This window comes from Myxine glutinosa, chromosome 3, assembly GCF_964187855.1.
Source record: "Myxine glutinosa chromosome 3, kmMyxGlut1.1, whole genome shotgun sequence".
Classification (NCBI taxonomy): Eukaryota; Metazoa; Chordata; class Myxini; order Myxiniformes; family Myxinidae; genus Myxine; species Myxine glutinosa.
The window spans coordinates 193,939,091-193,963,334 of record NC_136263.1 but is presented as its reverse complement, the minus strand read 5'-3'; the positions used below and the strand labels follow the sequence as shown (position 1 = coordinate 193,963,334).

The window sequence follows — 24,244 nt, the reverse complement described above, 5'->3', positions numbered from 1 at the left end:
CTCGACCAATTTATCCCGAGATCACGCTTAAGAAATTTCATACCGACTCTCACCCTATCCCTTCTGCTCCAGTTTACAAGGGTAAACTGCAGTTAGCATATATCGATGAATGTCCTGTCGATTTCATCCAAACGCTCTAGCTGAAAATAAATAAATCTGTCATTCTTGAAAGGTAATACATACTAGATAATGATGAATATTCACCAAGACTTTGCAAAAAGATTTTATTCATCAATAAGATAAATGATTCAAGTGCAGTGCAACAGCACAAGTGATGCTTTTTGCACACCGTCAGTGAAAATGCTTGTAAACTTAAGTTTATTCAGCGAGAGTCACAAAGGCCTCTCAAAGTCAAGTTAGAAAGTCGTGAAAACAATTCAATCGCTAAAAAGCGTAACATAAAGAGTACTGCATGCCTTTCAAATATAATAATACCTGTAAGAAACCATCAGGTAGATCATGTGCAGAACGTCAAGGTATAAACTCGGTTGCTTTACATAAACAACTTCAGTTCAGTGGTATTTCATGGCAAGTGATACAAAGTAAATTTTGCGTTTCCCAAGAAATTCCTTCATTTCCCAGCAAAATGCAAAATCGTCGCAAGGATTACTATATTCACACACTTGATAACGATCATAAATCTTACGGGCAGTCTCAATGCGATGAGCGTTTGCTCTGCAGGATCGACCTCCAGTCATGTAACCAGGAGTCCAGGCGAAGAGTCGAAGGAGGAAGCTCCATATGTTGATTGTGACATGCTGTGAAGAGCACATGTTCCCAACTCGGGGAAGGTTCGGCGCCTGTTTGACCAACAAGAAGAACAAAAGTACAACGCTCCTCACACATGAGTGGTCGGAGTAAATAATGCTTATCAAAATACGAGGGAAACAGCAAGCAATAACAGTTGCTACCCTTACTTCCAATGAAGAAGTGTGTGGTCATCTTGACGGTGCAGTGAACAGCAGTGGCAGTTTAAACAAATTTAAAAAGCAGAGCGATGAAAGCAGAGCCTCTGAATGTTTCCTCATTTTGAAGAGAGAACTCGCCTGAGTCCGACGATGCGATGCGACCTGAGCTTAAACACGTTGAAACACGTTTCTCGCCTTGAAATTCCCCCGTCTCTCGTAGTCTGACACTTCACGTCTGGTTCAAGCATTTTATATAAGCTGCATTCTTCGTCTCCCAAGAGCTAACAAACGCTACCCATATCTCCATCTACCTTGTTTGAGCATGGCTTTACCTGCCTGGAGAAATCACTGTCCTGCCACTCAACCATGTGAGTGCTCTCCAAAGATGACTGCTTCTGACTCATGGCGAATTGCAAGTTATGTGCCATTTTAACTTACTTTTTTTACTTTTACCTTTTTTTACATTTTAACATTTTACTTTTTTTATATAACTTGCTTACATTTCTTAACGATAGTTATCAACCTAGTTCACGACCTTAATTTACTCTTAACATTACAAATACAAAATTATTCTATGATAAAACAATAAATATGCATGTACTAAATTCCTAGTCCAATAGCAGCAACAATAAGAACAAAGAGCAATCAGAGATTGCAGACCCTCGCCAAGGCGTCTTTTTGGTGGTTTTTAAAGCTTTTGTTTAAAAAAGAAAGGGTGGCCGAACCACGCGACCGATGACATCATTATTCTTTTTCTCCACCAATTTATCCCGAGATGACGCTCAATAAATTTCATCTTGATCGGATGAAGTTTTGTACAGTCATGTCGAATTACGACATCATAAAGGAGGCACCGATGACATCATCATTAACATATTGTTACAGACGCGGTTTTAGATGTTATTTTACCGAGCGGTTGGTATTACCGCGTCCGAACAGTTACTCCCCGATTAGAACCCGATTCCACCCGACGTTGACCAGATCGCACCGCAGATATTCAATCGGGAAACCTCTAAAGCGACCGAAAGAGAAGGAAAAGAGAAGAAGACAGAGTACGGAGGAAGAACAGATTTATTATACACACACAAGCAAAAAGAAAGAACGACCAAAATTATTTACAAGCAATGGGTGGAAAAAAACAGTCACACAGTGCATCGTTAGCTTATTCTATTCAATTTACTTAACTCCAAGACAACGAGTAGGACAGACGACGTTCACACTTACACGGGGGATATTGCAGGCAGGTAGGGCTTGAGGTGGATTGCTGGAGAGGGAGGCAGGGTCGGAGGCAGCAGCTCTCAATTCCTCGCGGTTTTTGGCGGGAAAACCCTTCGTCGCGTATCCGCTGCCGATGCTTTAGACGTCACGCGCTGGCTCGGGCACACCTGCTCCTCTCCTTCTGGTGGAGCCGTCTCCCTCCTTTCAGCGCGTCTCTCCAAAGCTGGTTTCCTTTCCGAGTACCTCTCCTCTTTGGCTTGGAGCGTTTCGCATCTCACCGCTCCTCTTGGTGTCGCCTCTTCGCTCATCTCCCAGGTCATCTGGTGAAGCAGTCCCTTACAGTCGCTTTTATTACTCGCAGCGGAATCAAGCCGCCGGCTGCGAGGGCACGCCTACCGGGTCGCTAACCGCGGTGCTGGTTGGCCAAGTGGGGTTGGCTCACTCCTCCCCTCTATGACGAGGTGGAGACACGCCTTTCTTCTCCGAGATTAGCACATGGGCAATGGCGGCTTGCGGGATTGAACACCACTCGCACCCCTCTTGAAAGGAACTTTGGAGAGCGGAGATGTTTGGGGCAATTGAAAGGGCCTACGCTTATTTTGTTTGATACAATGCAAAGTCAATCTAGTGGGAAACACATATTTAGCCTACATAGAATAAGGAAATACACTATTTAAAAAGATATATCGTGGCCTGCGTGTAAGTTTCATGGAATTAACTAGGAGGACGGCTGCGACCATTATTTACATTACGAGGGTGTTACACATAACAAAACCATACTTTTTTACATTCGTTACACTTCCTCCAAAATTGTTACACTTCTCAAAAACCGTTACACTTCTCAAATTCGTTACACTTCTCAAAACCGTTACACTGCACCCTCCTTTCTTCAGGCCCGCCCTCGGGCCTACAAAACTTTAACTTAGTGTGACACGTAGGTGTAAGTCCCTCTACAATTAACCTGACCCTGAGTGTGACAATCTTAAAACACAAATAAGTATGTCCCCCTATTGCATTGCACCCTGTCTAACAGACTCAAGCCCACAGCTAACCGAATTACGGAATTATTCTCAAACTATACATTTACGGTGGGGAGCATTATTTACAATGACGTGATTTCTTATTTACAACGCAACCCAGGACCTGTGTTTTTTTCTTTTTTCTTTTTAGGGAACAAGAAAAAAAGAAATTCCTGTTGGGAGGGAGGAGACAGCACGCATTGCATCGATGCACCAGTACCAATACCACCAAAGCACCCAAAAGCACCACAAAGCACCAAAAGCACCAAAAGCACCACTCGGTGCGCAGTCACCACGGTTCATAATAAACACAATAAAACAACTGGTGGTGGTCTTCTCTTTCTCTGCTGGGCCGATGTTCTTCCCGACGTCTTCTGGCTTCATGCGGCCTACTTGGAAATAATAATAAAGCACAACTTGTGTTCGTTTTTATTTAGGGCCTCAGGGGCCAACTAAGGGTGGTCCACCTGTTTGGCATAGGTGCCACCTTACCGAGGTCCGCAAGCAAGATTCCCTGGCCACTATGGCCGGTCTCCAACAGAGGTGCCCTGCCCCAGAACCTGGGGTCCATCAAGTGGTACTTGGCCGCAGAACAGCGGTCCATAAAGTGGTACATCAACGCAATGCATGCTGGTTCTGGGAATCTTGTGCGCACAATGGCCACCTCACGCACGCTCCCCTCGGCCCCCAATGGCGCACAGGTCACGTGGGAGACAAAAGAGACAATTGAGCGAGGGGTAAGGTCACAAGGGTACACATCAATAAGGCAATGCAAGGCGAAATGCGTACGGAGGGCGAAGTGAGAAAGCTCGTCCCTACCGTACGTCACCCCCCTGTCACCTACACTACCCTTGCCCTTACCCCATATGTACAAAAATCTACCCATTTACAATTCGTCACTACTGTCACGTCTTCCCCATATTTCCCCTATACCAAATTCGTCTCCACAATCCCTCGACTTCAAAATTTGCCATCACCAATTCATCATCAATCCTCATAAGGAGGAAGAGATGGAATTACGCACAATGTCACACCCACGTCATGATGCGTCTCACAATCCAAACATTTGCATCATAAAAAATAATCAAACCATGGCATGGTGTGGAGTACCTGTCACCTCAGGTGAGTGGATGCAGATGGTGTGAGGAGACTTCAATCCTAACTATCCTCTAAATGACTTTAACACACTTTACACTACCCGGGGTCTCTCCCTGCCAATCCATTGGCCAACTTACACTATGGGTTCTAAAAACCAATTCCCATTGACCAAACTGTGGTGCTTCTCAATTTGGGGTCTCACTCCCCCGATTCATCTCCCGGTGCCCTCGCACAATTTCTGGGCTGTGACGTGTAGCTCTCCCAGCAGGTCTACCCACCTGCACACCTCCACCACTGCAGTTGCCACCCGAGCTTACCTAGCTCCTCACCCTAACCTAACTAACTGGGGACAGCCCCTCCTGGCTCTGTCACCCCACTCGGTGCCCTCTGGCACTGGGCTACCCGGGTCCGTCCTCCGGATCCTCGGGCCCCCTCCACAACAACTACTACCGGCTCCCAGAGCCCACCTGGCCGACATCCTTACAGTGGTGGAGCGCCCAACCAACTACACACACTAACAGGCTACACGCCCAGCCATTTCCACAACACTAATGCACCCATCCAAAGACCATTCTTTCACCCACACCACAGAGGCCAATATCCAACCACAATTTACCTGTACCCTCTACCTAACACTTACACTACCCGCCCCGGGTATCCGTGATGGGGGTCCACTCTTCCCCCATTCACACCTTCGCACCATCCACTCCACTCCACAATTTCCACCATACTCACTCCACGACCATCCATTCCAATACTCCATACCATTTATTCCACACAGCCACATACACCTGTTGTTGCACACCTGTGCCCTCACACCTGGTGCCACCTGCACCCTCCTTTCTTCCTGGACCATTTGGTCATCACAATACACATCATTATCACTCACTCATACACTGCTCCATACACCTGTTCAGTTGCACACCTGTGCAATCACACCTGTTCAATCCTCACACACACGGCATCATCTCAGCTAACTACTCCCCTCTCAAACTTGCGCTTCCCAGTCGTCCCTTTAAACTATTGCGCTCCCACGTCATTATCCAACCACGCTAATCTACCTGCGTCCCCACTACAGGTATCCTTGTCACTAACTAACCTTAACGTCACCTAATGTCATCTTCGCTAGATCCCTACACACAATATAACCTAACCCACCCGGGCTAGTTTTCACTGCCATCAACCCCATAAACTATTGCGCATTTGCCCCACCCTGTGAGGGATGACAGAGTTGCCATCCCACCACATGGGGGGCGTTCCCACTATCAATTTTGCACATCCAAATTCCACACATCAAAAATTTTCCATTTACTGCCAATTCTACCCACCGTACCAATCATCAAATTTCGCTTTTTTTTTCTTCTAATTTCGGGGCCAAAACACTATCCTCCTCACCCGTATACTTATTAGATCCTCTCGGTGCGCCAATTCACGTCTACAGCCCGGCTTCGTACAGCCGAGCAATGAACGCGGGTTGTTTTGTGCCAGCGGCTGGATACGTCCCGCATTCGGGGCAGGGACGGGGGCTTACCCGGGCCGAGATCCCACGCACCACCTCGGCGTGGAGCCATCCAATGTCCCGATCTCGACCTGCCGGCACGTCTCAATAGAAAGTGGTCGCCATGACGACCCTTCCTATCGGGCTGCCCGCTCCGCCTAGTGGAGCCCGGACGCGGCCGTTCCACGCGAGGCCCAGCGTGGATCGCGTACGGCGGTCCTTTCGAACCCGCCGTGGCTCGGATCCCCGCTGGTTCTCGCGGCACGCGAAGCCCGGCACGCACCGAGGGCCCGATTCGGCTATAAGTCGCTCTAACCGTTAACCCGGTTACCGTCGATGCCTCACCTGGATGCTTACATGCATACGCTACCCCTTTCTTGCTCATACCTCCAGCTGTTTCCATGCTCCTCGTACCTTTCCTTACACACCTCGGTACACTCATTCCGCTCACAGACTTGGTCACACACCTGACCACCGAACACCTTGGCACACATTCGTCGCTCGCACACCTCACCACCACACCTCTTCGCGCCCCTTCCTCGGTCACCTCCTCGGTGACAATCACAGGTGTGCTTTCACTCACACACCCAACCACGTGCCTCACGACCAACTCAAGTGTGCATTCCCACACACGCTCTACCATTCCAGGTGTGCATCCTTCCATTCCAGGTGTACATCCTCGCTCCCCTGTCACAACCAACTCACGCTCCGTGTCACTCTCACTACTTTCACCTCCACTCTTGACAGCGCACTCACCCTTACTCTCGACAGCGCACTCTTTCCTCATGCACCTGTCCGTTACACACCTTTCTCGCGCACACTCTTGCACACACTCTCCTGTTACACCCTCTGTAACACTCACCACAGGCGTACACTTTCTCGTTACATCCTCTGTAACACTCACCACAGGCGTGCATTCCCCCTTACTCTTGACAGCGCACTCTTTCCCCATGCACCTGTCCATTACACACCTTTCTCGCGCATCCTCTTGCGCACACTCTTTCGTTACTTCCTTCGTAACACTTACCACACCGCGCTTCCATTTACCCCCTCGCACACGCGCTTCGACCAACTCACTCTTGACGGCACACTCACTCCTCGGCATGCACTTTTTCCTCACACACCCCATGGTCGGACATTCTCGCACACCTCGTTTTTCGCACACCTGACCTGTCACACACTTCACCAACGGCCTTTCACGAACACCCGGATCCAAACCAATCCCCAAGCCAACTGAAGCTTTCCTCACATCATATACATTGCCGAATATTTCGCCACTCACCTTGGCACCTCGTCTCCGCACCTCTTTTGCCACCTGCAAACTTTTTATTTGGTTAGTGAGCACCACATTATGAGTTGAGCACCGACCTTGTACTAATTCCATTACCTCCTCCTGGATTTCTCTCTTAGTTTCTGTCCGTCTCTTCTTAATTTCACTCACCTCTTCTTCCACTTCCTCTAATTTTTGTTTAACCTCTTTTATTTCTCGGTGCGTCTCCTCAAGTTCGTCCTCTAAGGCTACCGTGACCGTCTCTATGTGCATCCTCACCTGCCGGTCCTTTGTCTCCATTATCTCTGTCACCTCGTCCACCCTCATTGTCAGTTCCTCACGTACCATCTGACATTGCCTCTGTGTCGCTATTAATTCGTTTTTAATTTCTTTTTGTGTCGCCTTTAACCCTCCTAGTACCGCAGTGTTCTTTTGAACCTGCTCCACTAGTTATTTTTGTCCCTCCGTCAGCTGTTCCACCTCCTCCGTCAGATCTTCTATTCCCCCTTGTAACTTTGCCGTATTATTTCTCACCTCTTTCTCCATACGCTTCTCACCTCGCTTTACCTCCTCGCGTAGCCCCGAAACCTCCTCACTTACACCTCGTCGTATCTCCTCCATCTCTTTTGTAGATGCCACCCTCATCTGTCCCAATTCATCCCTCTGAGCATCCAATTTGGTTTCTACCCCGATTTTTACCTCCTCTATCTGCTCTCCCATTTGTTTAATTTCTCGGGCGGATTGCTCCCCTATTTCCCGCAATTTGTCCTCCATCCTATTTTCTAACCCCATTAACCCATTTTTCACCTCTTTTATCCCGTTGTCTAACCCCTCAAAATTATTGTCTAACTTCTCACCGGTACCCCTCGCTTCGTCCCTCATTACCCCCATTTGGTTTCCCATTACCCCCATTTGGCCCTCCAATCGCTCACCCTGAGCATCCATCCGGTTCCCCATTACCCCCATTTGGTTTCCCATTACCCCCATTTGGCCCTCCAATCGCTCACCCTGAGCCCTCATTTGCTCACTCTGCCGGTTGAGGGACGCCTGCATTTGTACCATACTGTCGTTTTTTTTCTGCATTTCCACCATGAATTGGGCAATGAAGGCTTGTATTTGGGCCGCGCTCATTGGTTCCGCGACCGTGGCCCCCTCAACCACGTGCGCGAGAGCGCCATTTTGTGCGTCCGAAACCTCCGCAACCACATTGCTATTTTTCTCCTCCTCCCTTTCCTCCACATACATTTCCCCAAGGTCCTGGGTCGATCCCACCCTGTCTATCTCTCCCACCGACATCCGATCACCTTGATTGTCCATGGCGCGATCTCAAAATTCGGGTTTTGCTTTAAAACAACACAAATTTCCAGCAGCTCCAAATTTTGACCAAATTTTTTTCTAGATGTTTAAAAAAAAATTTGGTTCGGGCCTCGAATCCCACTCCTGACACCAATTGTTACAGACGCGGTTTTAGATGTTATTTTACCGAGCGGTTGGTATTACCGCGTCCGAACAGTTACTCCCCGATTAGAACCCGATTCCACCCGACGTTGACCAGATCGCACCGCAGATATTCAATCGGGAAACCTCTAAAGCGACCGAAAGAGAAGGAAAAGAGAAGAAGACAGAGTACGGAGGAAGAACAGATTTATTATACACACACAAGCAAAAAGAAAGAACGACCAAAATTATTTACAAGCAATGGGTGGAAAAAAAACAGTCACACAGTGCATCGTTAGCTTATTCTATTCAATTTACTTAACCCCAAGACAACGAGTAGGACAGACGACGTTCACACTTACACGGGGGATATTGCAGGCAGGTAGGGCTTGAGGTGGATTGCTGGAGAGGGAGGCAGGGTCGGAGGCAGCAGCTCTCAATTCCTCGCGGTTTTTGGCGGGAAAACCCTTCGTCGCGTATCCGCTGCCGATGCTTTAGACGTCACGCGCTGGCTCGGGCACACCTGCTCCTCTCCTTCTGGTGGAGCCGTCTCCCTCCTTTCAGCGCGTCTCTCCAAAGCTGGTTTCCTTTCCGAGTACCTCTCCTCTTTGGCTTGGAGCGTTTCGCATCTCACCGCTCCTCTTGGTGTCGCCTCTTCGCTCATCTCCCAGGTCATCTGGTGAAGCAGTCCCTTACAGTCGCTTTTATTACTCGCAGCGGAATCAAGCCGCCGGCTGCGAGGGCACGCCTACCGGGTCGCTAACCGCGGTGCTGGTTGGCCAAGTGGGGTTGGCTCACTCCTCCCCTCTATGACGAGGTGGAGACACGCCTTTCTTCTCCGAGATTAGCACATGGGCAATGGCGGCTTGCGGGATTGAACACCACTCGCACCCCTCTTGAAAGGAACTTTGGAGAGCGGAGATGTTTGGGGCAATTGAAAGGGCCTACGCTTATTTTGTTTGATACAATGCAAAGTCAATCTAGTGGGAAACACATATTTAGCCTACATAGAATAAGGAAATACACTATTTAAAAAGATATATCGTGGCCTGCGTGTAAGTTTCATGGAATTAACTAGGAGGACGGCTGCGACCATTATTTACATTACAAGGGTGTTACACATAACAAAACCATACTTTTTTACATTCGTTACACTTCCTCCAAAATTGTTACACTTCTCAAAAACCGTTACACTTCTCAAATTCGTTACACTTCTCAAAACCGTTACAATATTTTATTCCCCATGGAGAGTTCTTGAGCCATGTCTCAATTTTTTTCTATGCAGAGCTTTCGGAGATATAGAGGTGCAATTTTTTTCTGGTTTTTCCAAGATGGCGCCAGTATCACATGACCTATGACGTCATATTTGTCATCAAAAATTCTGCAGGAGGAGGCGCACCTATGGTGAAAATGTCCTGTCAATCGGACCAACGGTTGCGGAGAAAATCATATTTATCCTGTGCGGACAAACAGACATGCGATACCCTCTCCTCTGGTGAGGTTAATTACATCAACCATTCCACTCAATCAAAGCACTGGTCCTCTGGGTTGTGGGTTTGGCAATAAGCCAGCAACCCATTGCTGTAAAATAGTTTTCTACAAGAACCACAACAAATATACAAAAATGTCATCTGGGGTCAGAAAGCGGAGGTCATTCTGAAGAGGCCCTTACTATGTTTGATAGTAAAGGACATTTGGAAGCTATCTGATTGAAGACCCAACTGGTCCCAAAAAGAAGACAGCTATAGTAAGTTGGAATGCAAGGATGATTTTCCAGTTGGGGATAGTAGCCCAAGTAGCAAATGATTTTCGAAAATGTTGAGACGGTTTTTGGAGACATACCCCTTCTCCTCGATGTGCTGCACAAGTTTGAGCCGGGAAACCTTGAACTGCCTCGTGGTCTGCCGAGGGCGGACTCGCCTGTGAGCTCTACATTGCTGAGACCGTACCAGTTTGAAGTGGGCAAACCATCCTCTACCGATTTGGAAGAGACTGGGGCAACTCGTACCCGCACCGCTTTTGTTTGCAGCACCACCCACGCCAGCCAGATGATCTTACATTCGCTTTGCCTTTACACAAATCAGAGGTCCGCTTAAAGGAATATTCCCTTGGGCATTGTCCTCTACCCACCCATCTAATGCCTTCTCCATCGCTTTGATGTAAACGTCCCTGACTTGGGTAACTGCGTTGGTGCTTGGTTGGTGCTGGGTACTGTGCTCGCCGTGACACTTTCATGAATCACCTTTTCGCTTTTCTTTATGTAGCGCACAGTCGACTCGTTCAAGCCATAGTGCCTACCCACAGAGGCAGCACTCTCACCTCTTCATAGTCGGTCAAGCAGCTCCACTTTCTGGCTCAGGCTTTTTCCTGCTTCTTGGGAGCGGACACATCTCCTGCACTACTTGTACGCTTTGGACACATGATCGAACGATGTGCGCAAAGTTCATGAGTGTGAGTAATCACAGCAGGTCAAGGCAACGGAATACGAAGAAAGAATGAAACACAGGACACGCTGCACATAAGTAGTCGTGCAGGGGTTGTGGGTAGATGGATGGGTATTGTGACCATTGTTTGTGGGGGATGGTTTATGTACACGTACAGCTCCTTCATGTGTGACGCGTGAAAGATGCTTTTACAAGTGTTATGCACGCGGCTGGTGGTGGGTTGGAACTGCTTTGTGCTCATACGCTGCTGACGAAGATGGTTTTAGAACTGTGTCATACATGTGGCTGGACAGGAATGTTTTTGCACCAGCGAATGTAGAAGTAGGTCACATTTCATGAACCATGAATACGTGGGTTCTGCGAACGTCGAACCCGCAAGTGTCGGGGATGTACTGGATTTGCAGACCAACTACGATATTTGCCATTTCATGGACGATTACAAGTTCCTCGCTCTGCTTTTGAATGACCCGAGTTCTACGTGTTTGATCATTGTGACTAATACAGCACAGATTCCCCCCCCCCCCCAACCCCTCCCCCCTTCGTACTTGCAAATAACAAAAGTTTTACTGATCAACCCGATGTTTCTTATGAGACAAATGGTATGTGTAATGGCAAATTCATATTTAAGAAAAAACAACATACCAGTAACAAAGGGATTGTCATCAATGAGCAGGTCAGCAGACACGACCGTTTTGTCTCTCGTTAATATTATTCGATCAACAAACGTTTGTCCAAGATGCTTTTCCACCCAAGCAAACTGCAAAACACAGGGTTTCATTGGTGGGGTTTAACCTCAGTTTACAAAGGTTCAATATTCCAACAAAGCTTCAATTCCAATTCCTTAATTCCAAGCCGTTGTACCTTCTCTCCAACACAATTGTGGTACTTCCTCGGTGGACTTGAACAAATGAAAACATCTGTGCTGTGAGAGAAAGATCAAAGCAATCAGATCAAATTAATCAGAATCCAATCACAATGCAAATTCACAAACAAAACAAAAAATATTTGACAATGAGGAGTGTAACTGGGGTATACAAGATTACAATAATAATAATAATAATAATGCATTTATTTTATATAGCGCTTTTCAGGAAGCCCAAAGACGCTTTGACAGAGTGCAAAACATAATGCATAGCAAAACATAAAAACAATTGCAAAAAAAGAAGAATCAATAGGGAAATATTCAAAGCACAAAGGAGGGAGAAGGAGAGGAGATAGTCAGGGGTTAGATGCTGTGGGTTAAATGTTAAATGCAGTGTTGAACAGGTGGGTCTTGAGTGATGTTTTGAATGTGGTGAGTGAGGAGGAGTCTCTGATGGTGTGAGGTAGTGAGTTCCAGAAGGTGGGAGCAGCGATGGAGAAGGCCCTGTCCCCCCAGGATCTGAATTTGGTCCGGATGGGGGGGGGGGGGGGGGTCAGGAGGTTGGTACCAGCAGAGCGGAGGTTGCGGGTGGGAGTGTGTCTGGAGAGGAGGTCAGCCAGGTAGGATGGGGCCAGGTTATGGAGGGCTTTGTAGGTCAAGAGGAGGATTTTGTACTGGATTCTCTGGGAGATGGGGAGCCAGTGAAGCTTGTAAAGGACGGGGGTGATGTGGTCACGGGTCCGGGAATGGGTGAGTAGACGGGCAGCGGAGTTCTGAATGTTTGGAGTTTATTGGTGATTGTTGAGGGTGAACCATAGAGGAGGCTATTGCAGTAGTCCAGACGGGAGGTGATGAAACACAAGATGAAACACAAACAAACACAAACACAAACAAACACAACCACAGCAATAAACCCAAGAAACAACTTCTTCCTCTTCTCCATGTACTTCTCCTGCAACTGCCACACAATGAAAAGCGCGTCTGTCGTTCCTCTTCCTGGCATGAATCCAAACTGCATTTCGTCGATCTTCACTTTCTTCCTTATCCTCCTCTCCAACACCCTTTCCAATACCTTCATTCCATGCTCCAATAACTTTATCGCTCGGTACGAGCCACACTCCAGAGGGTCACCTTTCCCCTTGTATAGAGGGATGAGGGTACTCAGTTCCCAATCCACTGGAATGCGGCCTTCTTTCACCACCAGATTACAGATCTCTGTCATTCTCTTCACACCCCAACTTCCTGCTGCCTTCAACATATCTCCCACAACTCCCGTCGGCCCTCCCGCTTTTCTACCCTTCATTGCTTTTATCGCTTCCTCAACTTCCTTCTCAGTTATCTTCTCTGCCGGTCCTAAAACTGGGTTACTCTCTATGTTGCCATCCCATTCATTCTCTGTATTCAACAGCATTTCCATATATCTTTTCCATCTTCCTTTAATTCCATCTGGGTCGACAACGATTTGTCCCACTTCATCCTTCAAGCAACTCACCCCCATCACATCACACCTCTCTTCCGCTATCTGCTTTGCAATCCTGAATACTGCTTTCTGACCCTCTTCCGAATCCAAGCGTTCTCCGAACATTTTCCTACATGCCTCCTGCGCCTTTGCTACCTCTTTCTTTGCAGCCTTCCTGGCTGCCTTATAACTTGCATGCTCTGCTGTTTCTGCTCCCGTACCCTTCGCTTTCTGCCACTCCTTGAACTTCTTCCTCTTCTCGTCAATCCTCTTTCCAACTTCCATCATCCCACCACCATGTTTCCGAGTGCCTCGGCGGTCCTTTTGTCCATCCACATACCTCACCAACGGCTCCCAACAGACTAGCTTTCATTGACATCCAACCACTTTCAAGCTCAACCACATCATCCTCAACCCTACTCAGCCTCTCTTTTAATGCCTCCCTTACTGTCACCTCTTTCAACCTCCACACCTTCATTCTCGGTTGGTACTTCACCCGCCGAGCTCTCCTCGCACCTTTCACCCTACGTTGCAGACAACCAAGTGGTGCTGTGAAACAGCCTCCTCCCCCGGAATCACCTTTGTGTCCCGGAGGTGCCCCCTATCTCACCTACGCACCATCAGGTAGTCAACGGTTGTCGTCGACCCACCTGACGTGTATGTAACAAGCTTATTATCCTCTTTCTGGAACTGAGTATTACAAATCAACAAATCAGCTCCATCAGCAAACTCCAAAATCCTTTCACCTTCTCCATTTCTCACACCATATCCGTAACCCCCATGAACTCCGTCAAAACCATCCATACTCCTTCCCACATGTCCATTTAGGTCTCCTCCTACCACAACAACTTCCTCATCTTTCACGTTTTCCATCAGCTTCTCTATCGCACACCAGAACTTGTCCTTCTCTTCATCGCTTCGACCAACCTGCGGAGCATATCCCGAGATGACGTTCACCAAGAGCTTTCCAATCATCATTTTCACCATCATCAACCTATCACTCACTCTCGTCACACTCACCACACTGTCTACAAACTCCTCAGAAAACAGGACACCAACACCATTCACGCCCTCCAGGCACCCTTGCCACACAAACTTGTATTTCTGTCCCTGCCGACCCTTCACCATTCTCACACCACTTCCCTTCCATCTTGTCTCTTGCACACAACATATGTCCACTCTTCTTCTGACCAATACTTCCACCACTTCTCCTGATCTCCCTGTCATTGTCCCTACATTCCATGTCCCAAACCTCAAAAACCGATCTCCACTTCGGGCTGTACCCTGCCCACATGTAGTTGTAATTGTCATGGTTCTCTTTTTGAGGCAATGTTTTTATGGCCGGATGCCCTTCCTGACGCCAACCCTCTTAGTCACCTCTTACGACATGCAGGGATACGGCGTACCTATTCTTATCCAGGGTACACACTGGGAAACGTTAAAAACATGGAAATTCTGGAGGGTGTGGGAGGGGGGGGTGGGGCGGCGTCAGCATCACGGCTGCGGTTTAAACATATTTAAATAAATATTTAAACAAAACCATGAAAAACAATCTGGGAAAAGTCTCTAAGTGAGAACGTGGATTTGAGAAAGCAGGAGCAGAGGTGAAAGAAAAAACGAGATATAGGGGGCGGGGCACAAGTCGAGACGAGGAGGCCGCACGAGACACCAGGCCGCACGAGGCGCAAGAGGAGCGAACAAAGAAACGACTAATTACACACAGATTTGCAACAACTACAAAACCAAATAGAAACACACAATAACACATACACAACAAAATACGCAGCGGAAATTTGACAAAGAAACAAACGGGAAAACACTCAAACTTTGATGCCGTGGAGAGATCGAAGCAAGCCCCGTCGCTCGAGGGACAGGAAGACCGGACCACCCATCGCTTCACTGAATATAAGGGAGGGATCTTCTTCTTCTTCTTTGGCAGTTTTATGGCATTTTCAAGGCCGCGAGGCTCTATACATGCCACGCACCCACACAACAGCGGTGAACGAAGAAGCCTTCAGGACAGAGATTCTGAACTAATTTTGATTGTGGACCAGAACCAAAGTTCCTCCACACCTCATGGACTGCTAGGGGCACAACATTTATTAAATTTGCTGCATGCAGAAATGTGAGTGCATGCTCACTCACATACTGACTGTGCGCGTTGGTGTGTGCTCGCATGTACGTGTTTGCCCCAACCCAACGGTTGTGGGTTAAAATCCAGGAAAGAAACTTTGTCGGGTAGCCGGCATTGTCGGGAAATGCAGAGTCGCTTCTTGATGGGAATATTAATAGACGGGGAAGAGAGGAGGGAGAGAGGACAGGGGGAGGGGAAGAGACAGGAGGTGGGGAGGTACACGGGAAGGTGGAGGGGATGTGGGAGGGGGAAAGGGAGGTGGCATGGGGAAAGGGGAGGGGAGATGGAGGGGGAGCCGATGGGGAGGGCGAGCCAAGGGGGAGGGGAGATGGAGGGGGAGTAAATAAACTATTCAGTACGTATTTGGATTCTAGGCTTCTGGAAAATTAAATAATCTCAGGTGAATTACCTTGTCATTACCAGATTGTCAGTAAAAATGCAGCCAACCCATTAATGACCTCCAGGGTATAATTTCACATAAAGCCTGTGGCTGCTGGTTGCATCATTGCTGTGAGCAGTGGCTAATACCAGACCACACGTCAGGCTTGGAAATGCAATGGTAACTTTGCTACCTTTACCACCCACGATTGGTTATGCCATATGACAACAAAACTTACCTCTGGGTGTAGTGGACCGATTTATTTGGTGTTCATTCATTGTCGTTTTAGAAAACAAATAATATAGTGCCAATTTATCCATAATTACCTAATTTCTCTTCAAACCACGTAAAAGTACAATGTACAACTTTTGTTTCAATATAAACAACGGTTTTTGTTTTAAAGAAAATTTGTAGACACCATTCATACGAGAAGAACAAAAAGAACCACCTTTAGAGGCCATTTTACCCCGCAGAGCAGGGGTTGGCCTTTTTCGGGCACCGTGGTCCCCTTTTTGAAGCAATGTTTTATGGCCGGATGCCATAAAATGCCCCTCCTGCCACCAACCTTGTTAGTCGCCTCTTTCGACACACAGGGAATTACCAGTGAACTGTTGCTCAATTTGCCGACCTCGGAAGGATGACAGGCTGAGTCAACCCCCCTGGCGTTAATTCAGCGATCGACCGGGATTCGAACCCAGGATCCCAAGCCGGCACCCTAACCGCTAAGCCAACACCAGGCTGTACCCATTCATACGAGAGTAAGATAATAAATAAATAGATAGGTGTGATAAAATGATATTCTTACAGTCACCGTATTCGGACTAGTGTCCTGATCCCAACACTGACAATCTAATGTAATGGTAGACCGGGGGGAAACGTCAAATCCTCGACACAAACGATCACCGATTTAGTGACTGATTGTCCTCAGAAACTGTACGTTGTCCACCAGGAAAGTCGAACGGATCTTTGCTTTGGTTTCCGACGTATGACGGACGTACCCCTAACGAGACCTGCCGCATACGGTACTTTATTATTATTATTATTATTATTATTATTTTTGTATACAAGATCGAGGCTCGTGTAAGAGCTAACATTCATGAAAAACAAAAACAAAAAACAAACGGACACAAGACGAAATAAAGGGAGCGGGAGACAAGATGGGGAGAGATGGGGAAGCACACAAACACAACATTTGAGAACAGGGACATCAGGAGATCTATGGGAGGGAGAGGGCTTGGGGGGAGGAGTCGTGGGAAGTTGGCAGGGGGGGGGAGGGGGGGAAGTATAAAACACATGGACACTGCTAGGACTTCCAGGAAAGAAGTTGGTATTTCAAAAAAGTGGATCTGGGGTGAATTAGCGGGGGTAGAAAAGATCAAGGTTTTGGATGGGGGAAGATAAGAGATGGTGGTGAACAGCTGTTTTAAAGACCTGGAGGGAGGAGTGGGATTGAAGAGAGTGAGGGAGTTTGTTCCAGAGGCGGGAGGAAAGAGGAATGAAAGAGTGAAGGTGAATAGAGTCCTGCTTAACTTTCCCTGCTTAATGAGGATTTGGGGCCGAGCAAACCCCAGGAAACATACCGCAATTTTACAACTTCCTAACGAGGGTTCTGCACCAGCCCCGAATTTAACTTCTGCCACGGTTATAACCGCCAAATCAATCCGCGCACCAGGCTGACACACCATTAATGAGAAACAGGTTTAATAAACAATCAAAGCAAAGTGAAACAGTGATAAGAAGCGAAGGCACACGTATCACAACTCGTCTTTGTCCACTATACAAATCCCAAGCACCCACGATATCCTCTCGGCTTGCACGCCATCTTAAAACATTCACTCCACAAGGACTTGGACAGGGTGCAATCACAAGCCAATTAAAGGGAAAGATCATCCCCACGTGATGCCTGTGTGGTGTTGGTGCCTCGAATGGGAAGATTTCATGATAATTGGAGTCTATGGGTCTATCACTTCGCCATCGCAGACAGGTCGGTGGTCTCTCTGTCTTCTTCCTCCTCCTCATTTCTGGTCTTGCACCCTCTGCCCTCTCCATGCTCCCCCACCTCCAAGTATCTGCAGGACACACGTGGTCCACCAGCAATACCCTCATAGTGAAACGACCTAAATCCAGAACCACTTGTCACCTCCACTCATTTATTCCTATATTTTCCCACCTGTGGAACCGCCTTCAACACTCTCTTCAATCTCATTATTTTCTTCTCTCCCGGCCTTTAAGACAGCTGTTCCCACCATCTCAGGTCATCCCTAATCCAAAGCAATGATTGATAAACCACCCCGTTAAACCAATACCATTAAACCACCCTGTTAAACCACCCCCAACCATCCCAAATCCATCTTCTTCATCCCTTGCGTTCCACCTACCCCTCATCGATACCCATCCCTTGTTTGTCTGCCTCTCCATCTACATTCTCCCTCAGTCCTGATATTGGCATTTCCCCCTTTCTCCTGCTGTTCCCTTTGTTATGTTGTGTCCTGGTCTGTTCTGTGTCCGAGCTCTTCCACGAGCCTAGACCATGTATAATGAAAAGAACCCTATAATGCCAGAGTTTTCGGCGGGAAGAGAAGTGTCTGGCGGTTCCCAGTTCCCGCAGCCTCTTGGTACACGTGTCCGGTTTTTCTATTTCATGTTTTCGTTGTCTGTGACTGTGACTGTGACTGCCACATCCACTCGTTGGACTTCACCCTGTGTGCCGACTTTCAACCAACTCACTGGAGCTCCGCTCCCCTGAACTGCTCGTCCCTGACACTCAAACAACTGCCCGTTCTAAACTGGCATGAACTGTCCTCGCCCCATGGCTCTCCTCACCTTGCACCAATTGGCTCTATGCCCAGCCTCTCGAGCCTGTCCAATCGTTACACATAGTATTACAGGGGGTGGAGGTATATGTCCAATCGTTACACAGAGTATTACAGGGGGTGGAGGTATATGTCCAATCGTTACACAGAGTATTACACGGGGTGGAGGTATATGTCCAATCGTTACACGGAGTATTACAGGGGGCGGAGGTATATGTTCAAGCGTTACACAGAGTATTACAGGGGGTGGAGGTACATGTCCAATCGTTACACAGAGTATTACAGGGGGGTGGAGGTATATGTCCAATTGTTACACAGAGTATTACAGGGGGTGGAGGTATATGTCCAATCGTTACACAGAGTATTACAGGGGGGTGGAGGTATATGTCCAATCGTTACACAGAGTATTACAGGGGGTGGAGGTATATGTCCAATCGTTACACAGAGTATTACAGGGGGTGGAGGTATATGTCCAATCGTTACACAGAGTATTACACGGGGTGGAGGTATATGTCCAATCGTTACACAGAGTATTACACGGGGTGGAGGTATATGTCCAATCGTTACACGGAGTATTACACGGGGTGGAGGTATATGTCCAATCGTTACACAGAGTATTACACGGGGTGGAGGTATATGTCCAATCGTTACACAGAGTATTACACGGGGTGGAGGTATATGTCCAATCGTTACACGGAGTATTATACGGGGTGGAGGTATATGTCCAATCGTTACACAGAGTATTACACGGGGTGGAGGTATATGTCCAATCGTTACACGGAGTATTACACGGGGTGGAGGTATATGTCCAATCGTTATACAGAGTATTACAGGGGGTGGAGGTATATGTCCAAGCGTTATACGGAGTATTACAGGGGGCGGAGGTATATGTCCAAGCGTTACACAGAGTATTACAGGGGGTGGAGGTATATGCCCAATCGTTACACAGAGTATTACACGGGGTGGAGGTATATGTCCAATCGTTATACAGAGTATTACAGGGGGTGGAGGTATATGTCCAAGCGTTATACGGAGTATTACAGGGGGCGGAGGTATATGTCCAATCGTTATACAGAGTATTACAGGGGGTGGAGGTATATGTCCAAGCGTGATACGGAGTATTACAGGGGGTGGAGGTATATGTCCAATCGTTATACGGAGTATTACAGGGGGCGGAGGTATATGTCCAAGCGTTACACAGAGTATTACAGGGGGTGGAGGTATATGTCCAATCGTTACACAGAGTATTACACGGGGTGGAGGTATATGTCCAATCGTTATACAGAGTATTACAGGGGGTGGAGGTATATGTCCAAGCGTTATACGGAGTATTACAGGGGGCGGAGGTATATGTCCAAGCGTTATACGGAGTATTACAGGGGGTGGAGGTATATGTCCAAGCGTTATACGGAGTATTACAGGGGGTGGAGGTATATGTCCAATCGTTACACGGAGTATTACAGGGGGTGGAGGTATATGTCCAATCGTTATTCGGAGTATTACAGGGGGCGGGGTGTTGGGTGGTGGACAGACAAAACCAGGTGAAGAACAAGCCGATTAAATTTTGGTTCAGGTCCAAATGCGGATCCGGCCTATCAGTGGGCTAGAAATCGTAAATGATTCAGCCTGGCTGAAAGGGCAAAATGGAGAAGATTGTCATGGGGACCGCAAGGCTAACCCCCGCTCTAGCAGGGAAAATGGCCTTAAAATGCATGTTGTTGTTGGAGGTACATGTCCAAGCGTTAGAGGTACATTTCAGTACCTCTAACGTTAGAGGAACATTGTTGGAGGTACATTTCAGCTTTATCCTACGCAGGTGTGCGCTCTGCCGAGTGCCGCTCTCATTACTACAATCATTACAGAGAAGTGTTACATCAAAATACCACTGAACTCCACATTTACCAGTCCTAACTCTACGTGTTATTATTGACGAGACTTTCTTCGACGTCGTCCCGATTGTTGTGAACACCAGGTGTTTCGTGATCGACGTCATCCCCCAATTTCCACCTCGGGCTCACACATGTGCGGTCTGACAGCAACTTCTCAATCATGAATTTGACTATTGTCAGAATCAGAGGATTCTTGATGAGAAAGGTCTTGGTGAAATTCAATTTCTGACGAGTCTGAAGCGAGTTGTGCGGCCATTATCCATTGCGTGCTGAGACAACAGTGAAACCTACAATGAGAACGGTCAATAACTCCAGGATGGCCGTTTTTTACAAGGTTCTTCAGCTCAAACGCCTCGACCTCCATTGATTACAAGTTTACTTACTTCTTCAGAGAAGCCATTTCTTTTACCGAATCCACTGCTCCTGGGATGGGCTGAAGATCCATAAAAAAATCCCTCGCCTCCCAGATGGATTCAGCTTTATCCTAGAACAAAGCAAAAATGAACAGAGCTTTATCCGACAACAGAGCAATTTCAGCTTTATCCGAGAACAGAGCAATTTCAGCTTTATCCTAGAACAGAGCAATTTCAGCTTTATCCTAGAACAGAGCAATTTCAGCTTTATCCGAGAACAGAGCAATTTCAGCTTTATCCTAGAACAGAGCAATTTCAGCTTTATCCTAGAACAGAGCAATTTCAGCTTTATCCTAGAACAGAGCAATTTCAGCTTTATCCGACAACAGCGCAAAAATGAACAGAGCTTTATCCGACAACAGAGCAATTTCAGCTTTATCCTAGAACAGAGCAATTTCAGCTTTATCCTAGAACAGAGCAATTTCAGCTTTATCCTAGAACAGAGCAATTTCAGCTTTATCCTAGAACAGAGCAATTTCAGCTTTATCCTAGAACAGAGCAATTTCAGCTTTATCCGACAACAGAGCAATTTCAGCTTTATCCGAGAACAGAGCAATTTCAGCTTTATCCTAGAACAGAGCAATTTCAGCTTTATCCTAGAACAGAGCAATTTCAGCTTTATCCTAGAACAGAGCAATTTCAGCTTTATCCTAGAACAGAGCAATTTCAGCTTTATCCTAGAACAGAGCAATTTCAGCTTTATCCGACAACAGAGCAATTTCAGCTTTATCCGAGAACAGAGCAATTTCAGCTTTATCCTAGAACAGAGCAATTTCAGCTTTATCCTAGAACAGAGCAATTTCAGCTTTATCCTAGAACAGAGCAATTTCAGCTTTATCCTAGAACAGAGCAATTTCAGCTTTATCCTAGAACAGAGCAATTTCAGCTTTATCCTAGAACAGAGCAATTTCAGCTTTATCCTAGAACAGAGCAATTTCAGCTTTATCCTAGAACAGAGCAATTTCAGCTTTATCCTAGAACAGAGCAATTTCAGCTTTATCCTACAACAGAGCAATTTCAGCTTTATCCTAGAACAGAGCAATTTCAGCTTTACCCTACAACAGAGCAATTTCAGCTTTATCCTAGAACAGAGCAATTTCAGCTTTATCCTACAACAGAGCAATTTCAGCTTTATCCTACAACAGAGCAATTTCAGCTTTATCCTACAACAGAGCAATTTCAGCTTTATCCTACAACAGAGCAATTTCAGCTTTATCCTAGAACAGAGCAAAAATGAACAGAGCTTTATCCGACAACAGAGCAATTTCAGCTTTATCCGAGAACAGAGCAATTTCAGCTTTATCCTACAACAGAGCAATTTCAGCTTTATCCTACAACAGAGCAATTTCAGCTTTATCCTACAAGAGCAATTTCAGCTTTATCCTACAACAGAGCAATTTCAGCTTTATCCTACAACAGAGCAATTTCAGCTTTATCCTTCATCTGAGAACTTTATCCCTCGCTCCTTCTTTCCATCCCCCTCCTCCTTTCCATCCCCCTCCTCCTTTCCATCCCCCTCCTCCTTTCCATCCCCCTCCTCCTTTCCATCCCCCTCCTCCTTTCCATCCCCCTCCTCCTTTCCATCCCCCTCCTCCTTTCCATCCCCCTCCTCCTTTCCACCCCCCTCCTCCTTTCCATCCCCCTCCTCCTTTCCATCCCCCTCCTCCTTTCCATCCCCCTCCTCCTTTCCATCCCCCTCCTCCTTTCCATCCCCCTCCTCCTTTCCATCCCCCTCCTCCTTTCCATCCCCCTCCTCCTTTCCATCCCCCTCCTCCTTTCCATCCCCTCCTCCTATGCCCCACCCCTCTCGAGAGGTGCAGCCACGCCGGATATATGACCCAATGGCAATGTACAGTATCGCTGCAGTTTCAATGAGGTTCAAAATTTCTCATGACATTCATCTTGTAACGCTGAACCGCCAAAAACCGAACACGGCCCCTTTTAAAATGTAACTCGTGAGACGTTCGCCCTGCACAATCCAGGGCGGACAATGTCGCACTCACAGCCAAATCTGCACGAAGGTTCGAGTACTGTTTGGATATCAGAAATCCTCTCCGTTTCTCCAAAGGTACGTAAGGTTCGTACGGGTATCGGGCGCGAAACCTCTCGAGAAAGGCGCTCTCCAGATCCGCCAACACCATGTCCATGTCCACCAAGACGCGGAGCGATCGCGCCATGCTCATACTGCCTCGTTCTCGTTCTCGCTATCGCTATCTCGCATTCTCGCTACGTCGCCGCGCGACGCAATCTTTCTCACTTTTACTTACGTCGTTTAAAAAAACTCTATATAATGTATACGCAGAAAACAGCGAAACTAAACATATTTCACGACCTTAAGTATTTAACTGCGAATTAACCGAACGTCAGCCACGCGCCATTATTTCAGGGACGAATTATACCGCTGTGGTACGCAAACAGAACAAAAGGTCAGTGCTTCGAGCCTGGGAATCTTCTTCTTTCGTACGTAGCACAAGACAGCAAGGTATCTATATTAGCTGCGGGTGGGGAGGAAAATGTACGTGATTCCGGAGATAGCTCTTATTTTAGCAACAACATGTCGAAAGGTGATGGCCGACCACTGATCTCTATACTAACTGGATTGGAGGCTCGACACCAAATCAACGCTAATCGGAACATTCGCTGTGAAGTCACCGGAAGTAGATTTGTCGCCATATTGGTTCCCCCAGAAAATCTGCGTCCGTTCATTGTCTTTATCGAAAGACAATGCCTGCTATATTTTAGAAAATAATTTAATCGAAATTTCAACAAAACATTCGATTCAAATTGACTTTAGACAGCAAGTTGCTGTGAGGAAAAATGCCGTCCTGTACACATGTTGCTATTTTATATTCTGTAATTATAATCTATCTATAATTCCAGCAATCTCTGTGTGTATGTCTGTGTGTCTGTGTGTTTGTCTGTGACCGCTGTTTCTCGACAACCACGGGTCCGATATACTTTTAACTTGCCAGGTATATTGCTGGGGACCCGAGGATGTGCCTTTTCAAGGTTTCATATTAATCGGACAAGTAGTTACCGAGCTATGGCGATTTCTTTACCAAACTCCGCAAGCCGTTCGCTTTGGACCAAACCATTTCATGTAAATAGAGGGGGGGGATTGTCACCGTACTCGCAAGCCGTTCGCTTCTGGCTTTGCGAATGGACCAAACCATTTCATGTAAATAGAGGGGGGGGATATAATTTTAGATATATATATAGTACGGGCATGCCCTAGTTTATCATAATTTGGCAATATCCTGACATGTCTTGGAGGAGAATAACAAAAATATTTACTATGACCATCATGTTTCTCTGCCCAGAAGTATAACTCAGAAGTTTGTTTTCACTATACTCTTCTGATTCTGATTCTTTGATAAATGGATGCAATTTATTTTCAATTGTA

At 47.0% G+C, this 24,244-nt stretch overlaps 1 protein-coding gene across 1 annotated transcript; it reads right to left on the bottom strand.

Annotated features, from left to right (window-relative positions):
* Positions 1 to 207: 207 nt before the first annotated feature.
* Positions 208 to 23,485, bottom strand: NT5C (5', 3'-nucleotidase, cytosolic). Its single transcript, XM_068109570.2, has 5 exons — positions 22,845 to 23,485; positions 20,812 to 20,912; positions 11,754 to 11,814; positions 11,535 to 11,649; positions 208 to 800 (listed from the first exon to the last, which is right to left on the bottom strand). The coding sequence occupies exons 1-5, from the start codon at positions 23,022 to 23,024 to the stop codon at positions 655 to 657; spliced, it is 603 nt and encodes a 200-aa protein (XP_067965671.1). The 5' UTR covers positions 23,025 to 23,485; the 3' UTR covers positions 208 to 654.
* Between the last annotated feature and the right edge of the window lie 759 nt (positions 23,486 to 24,244).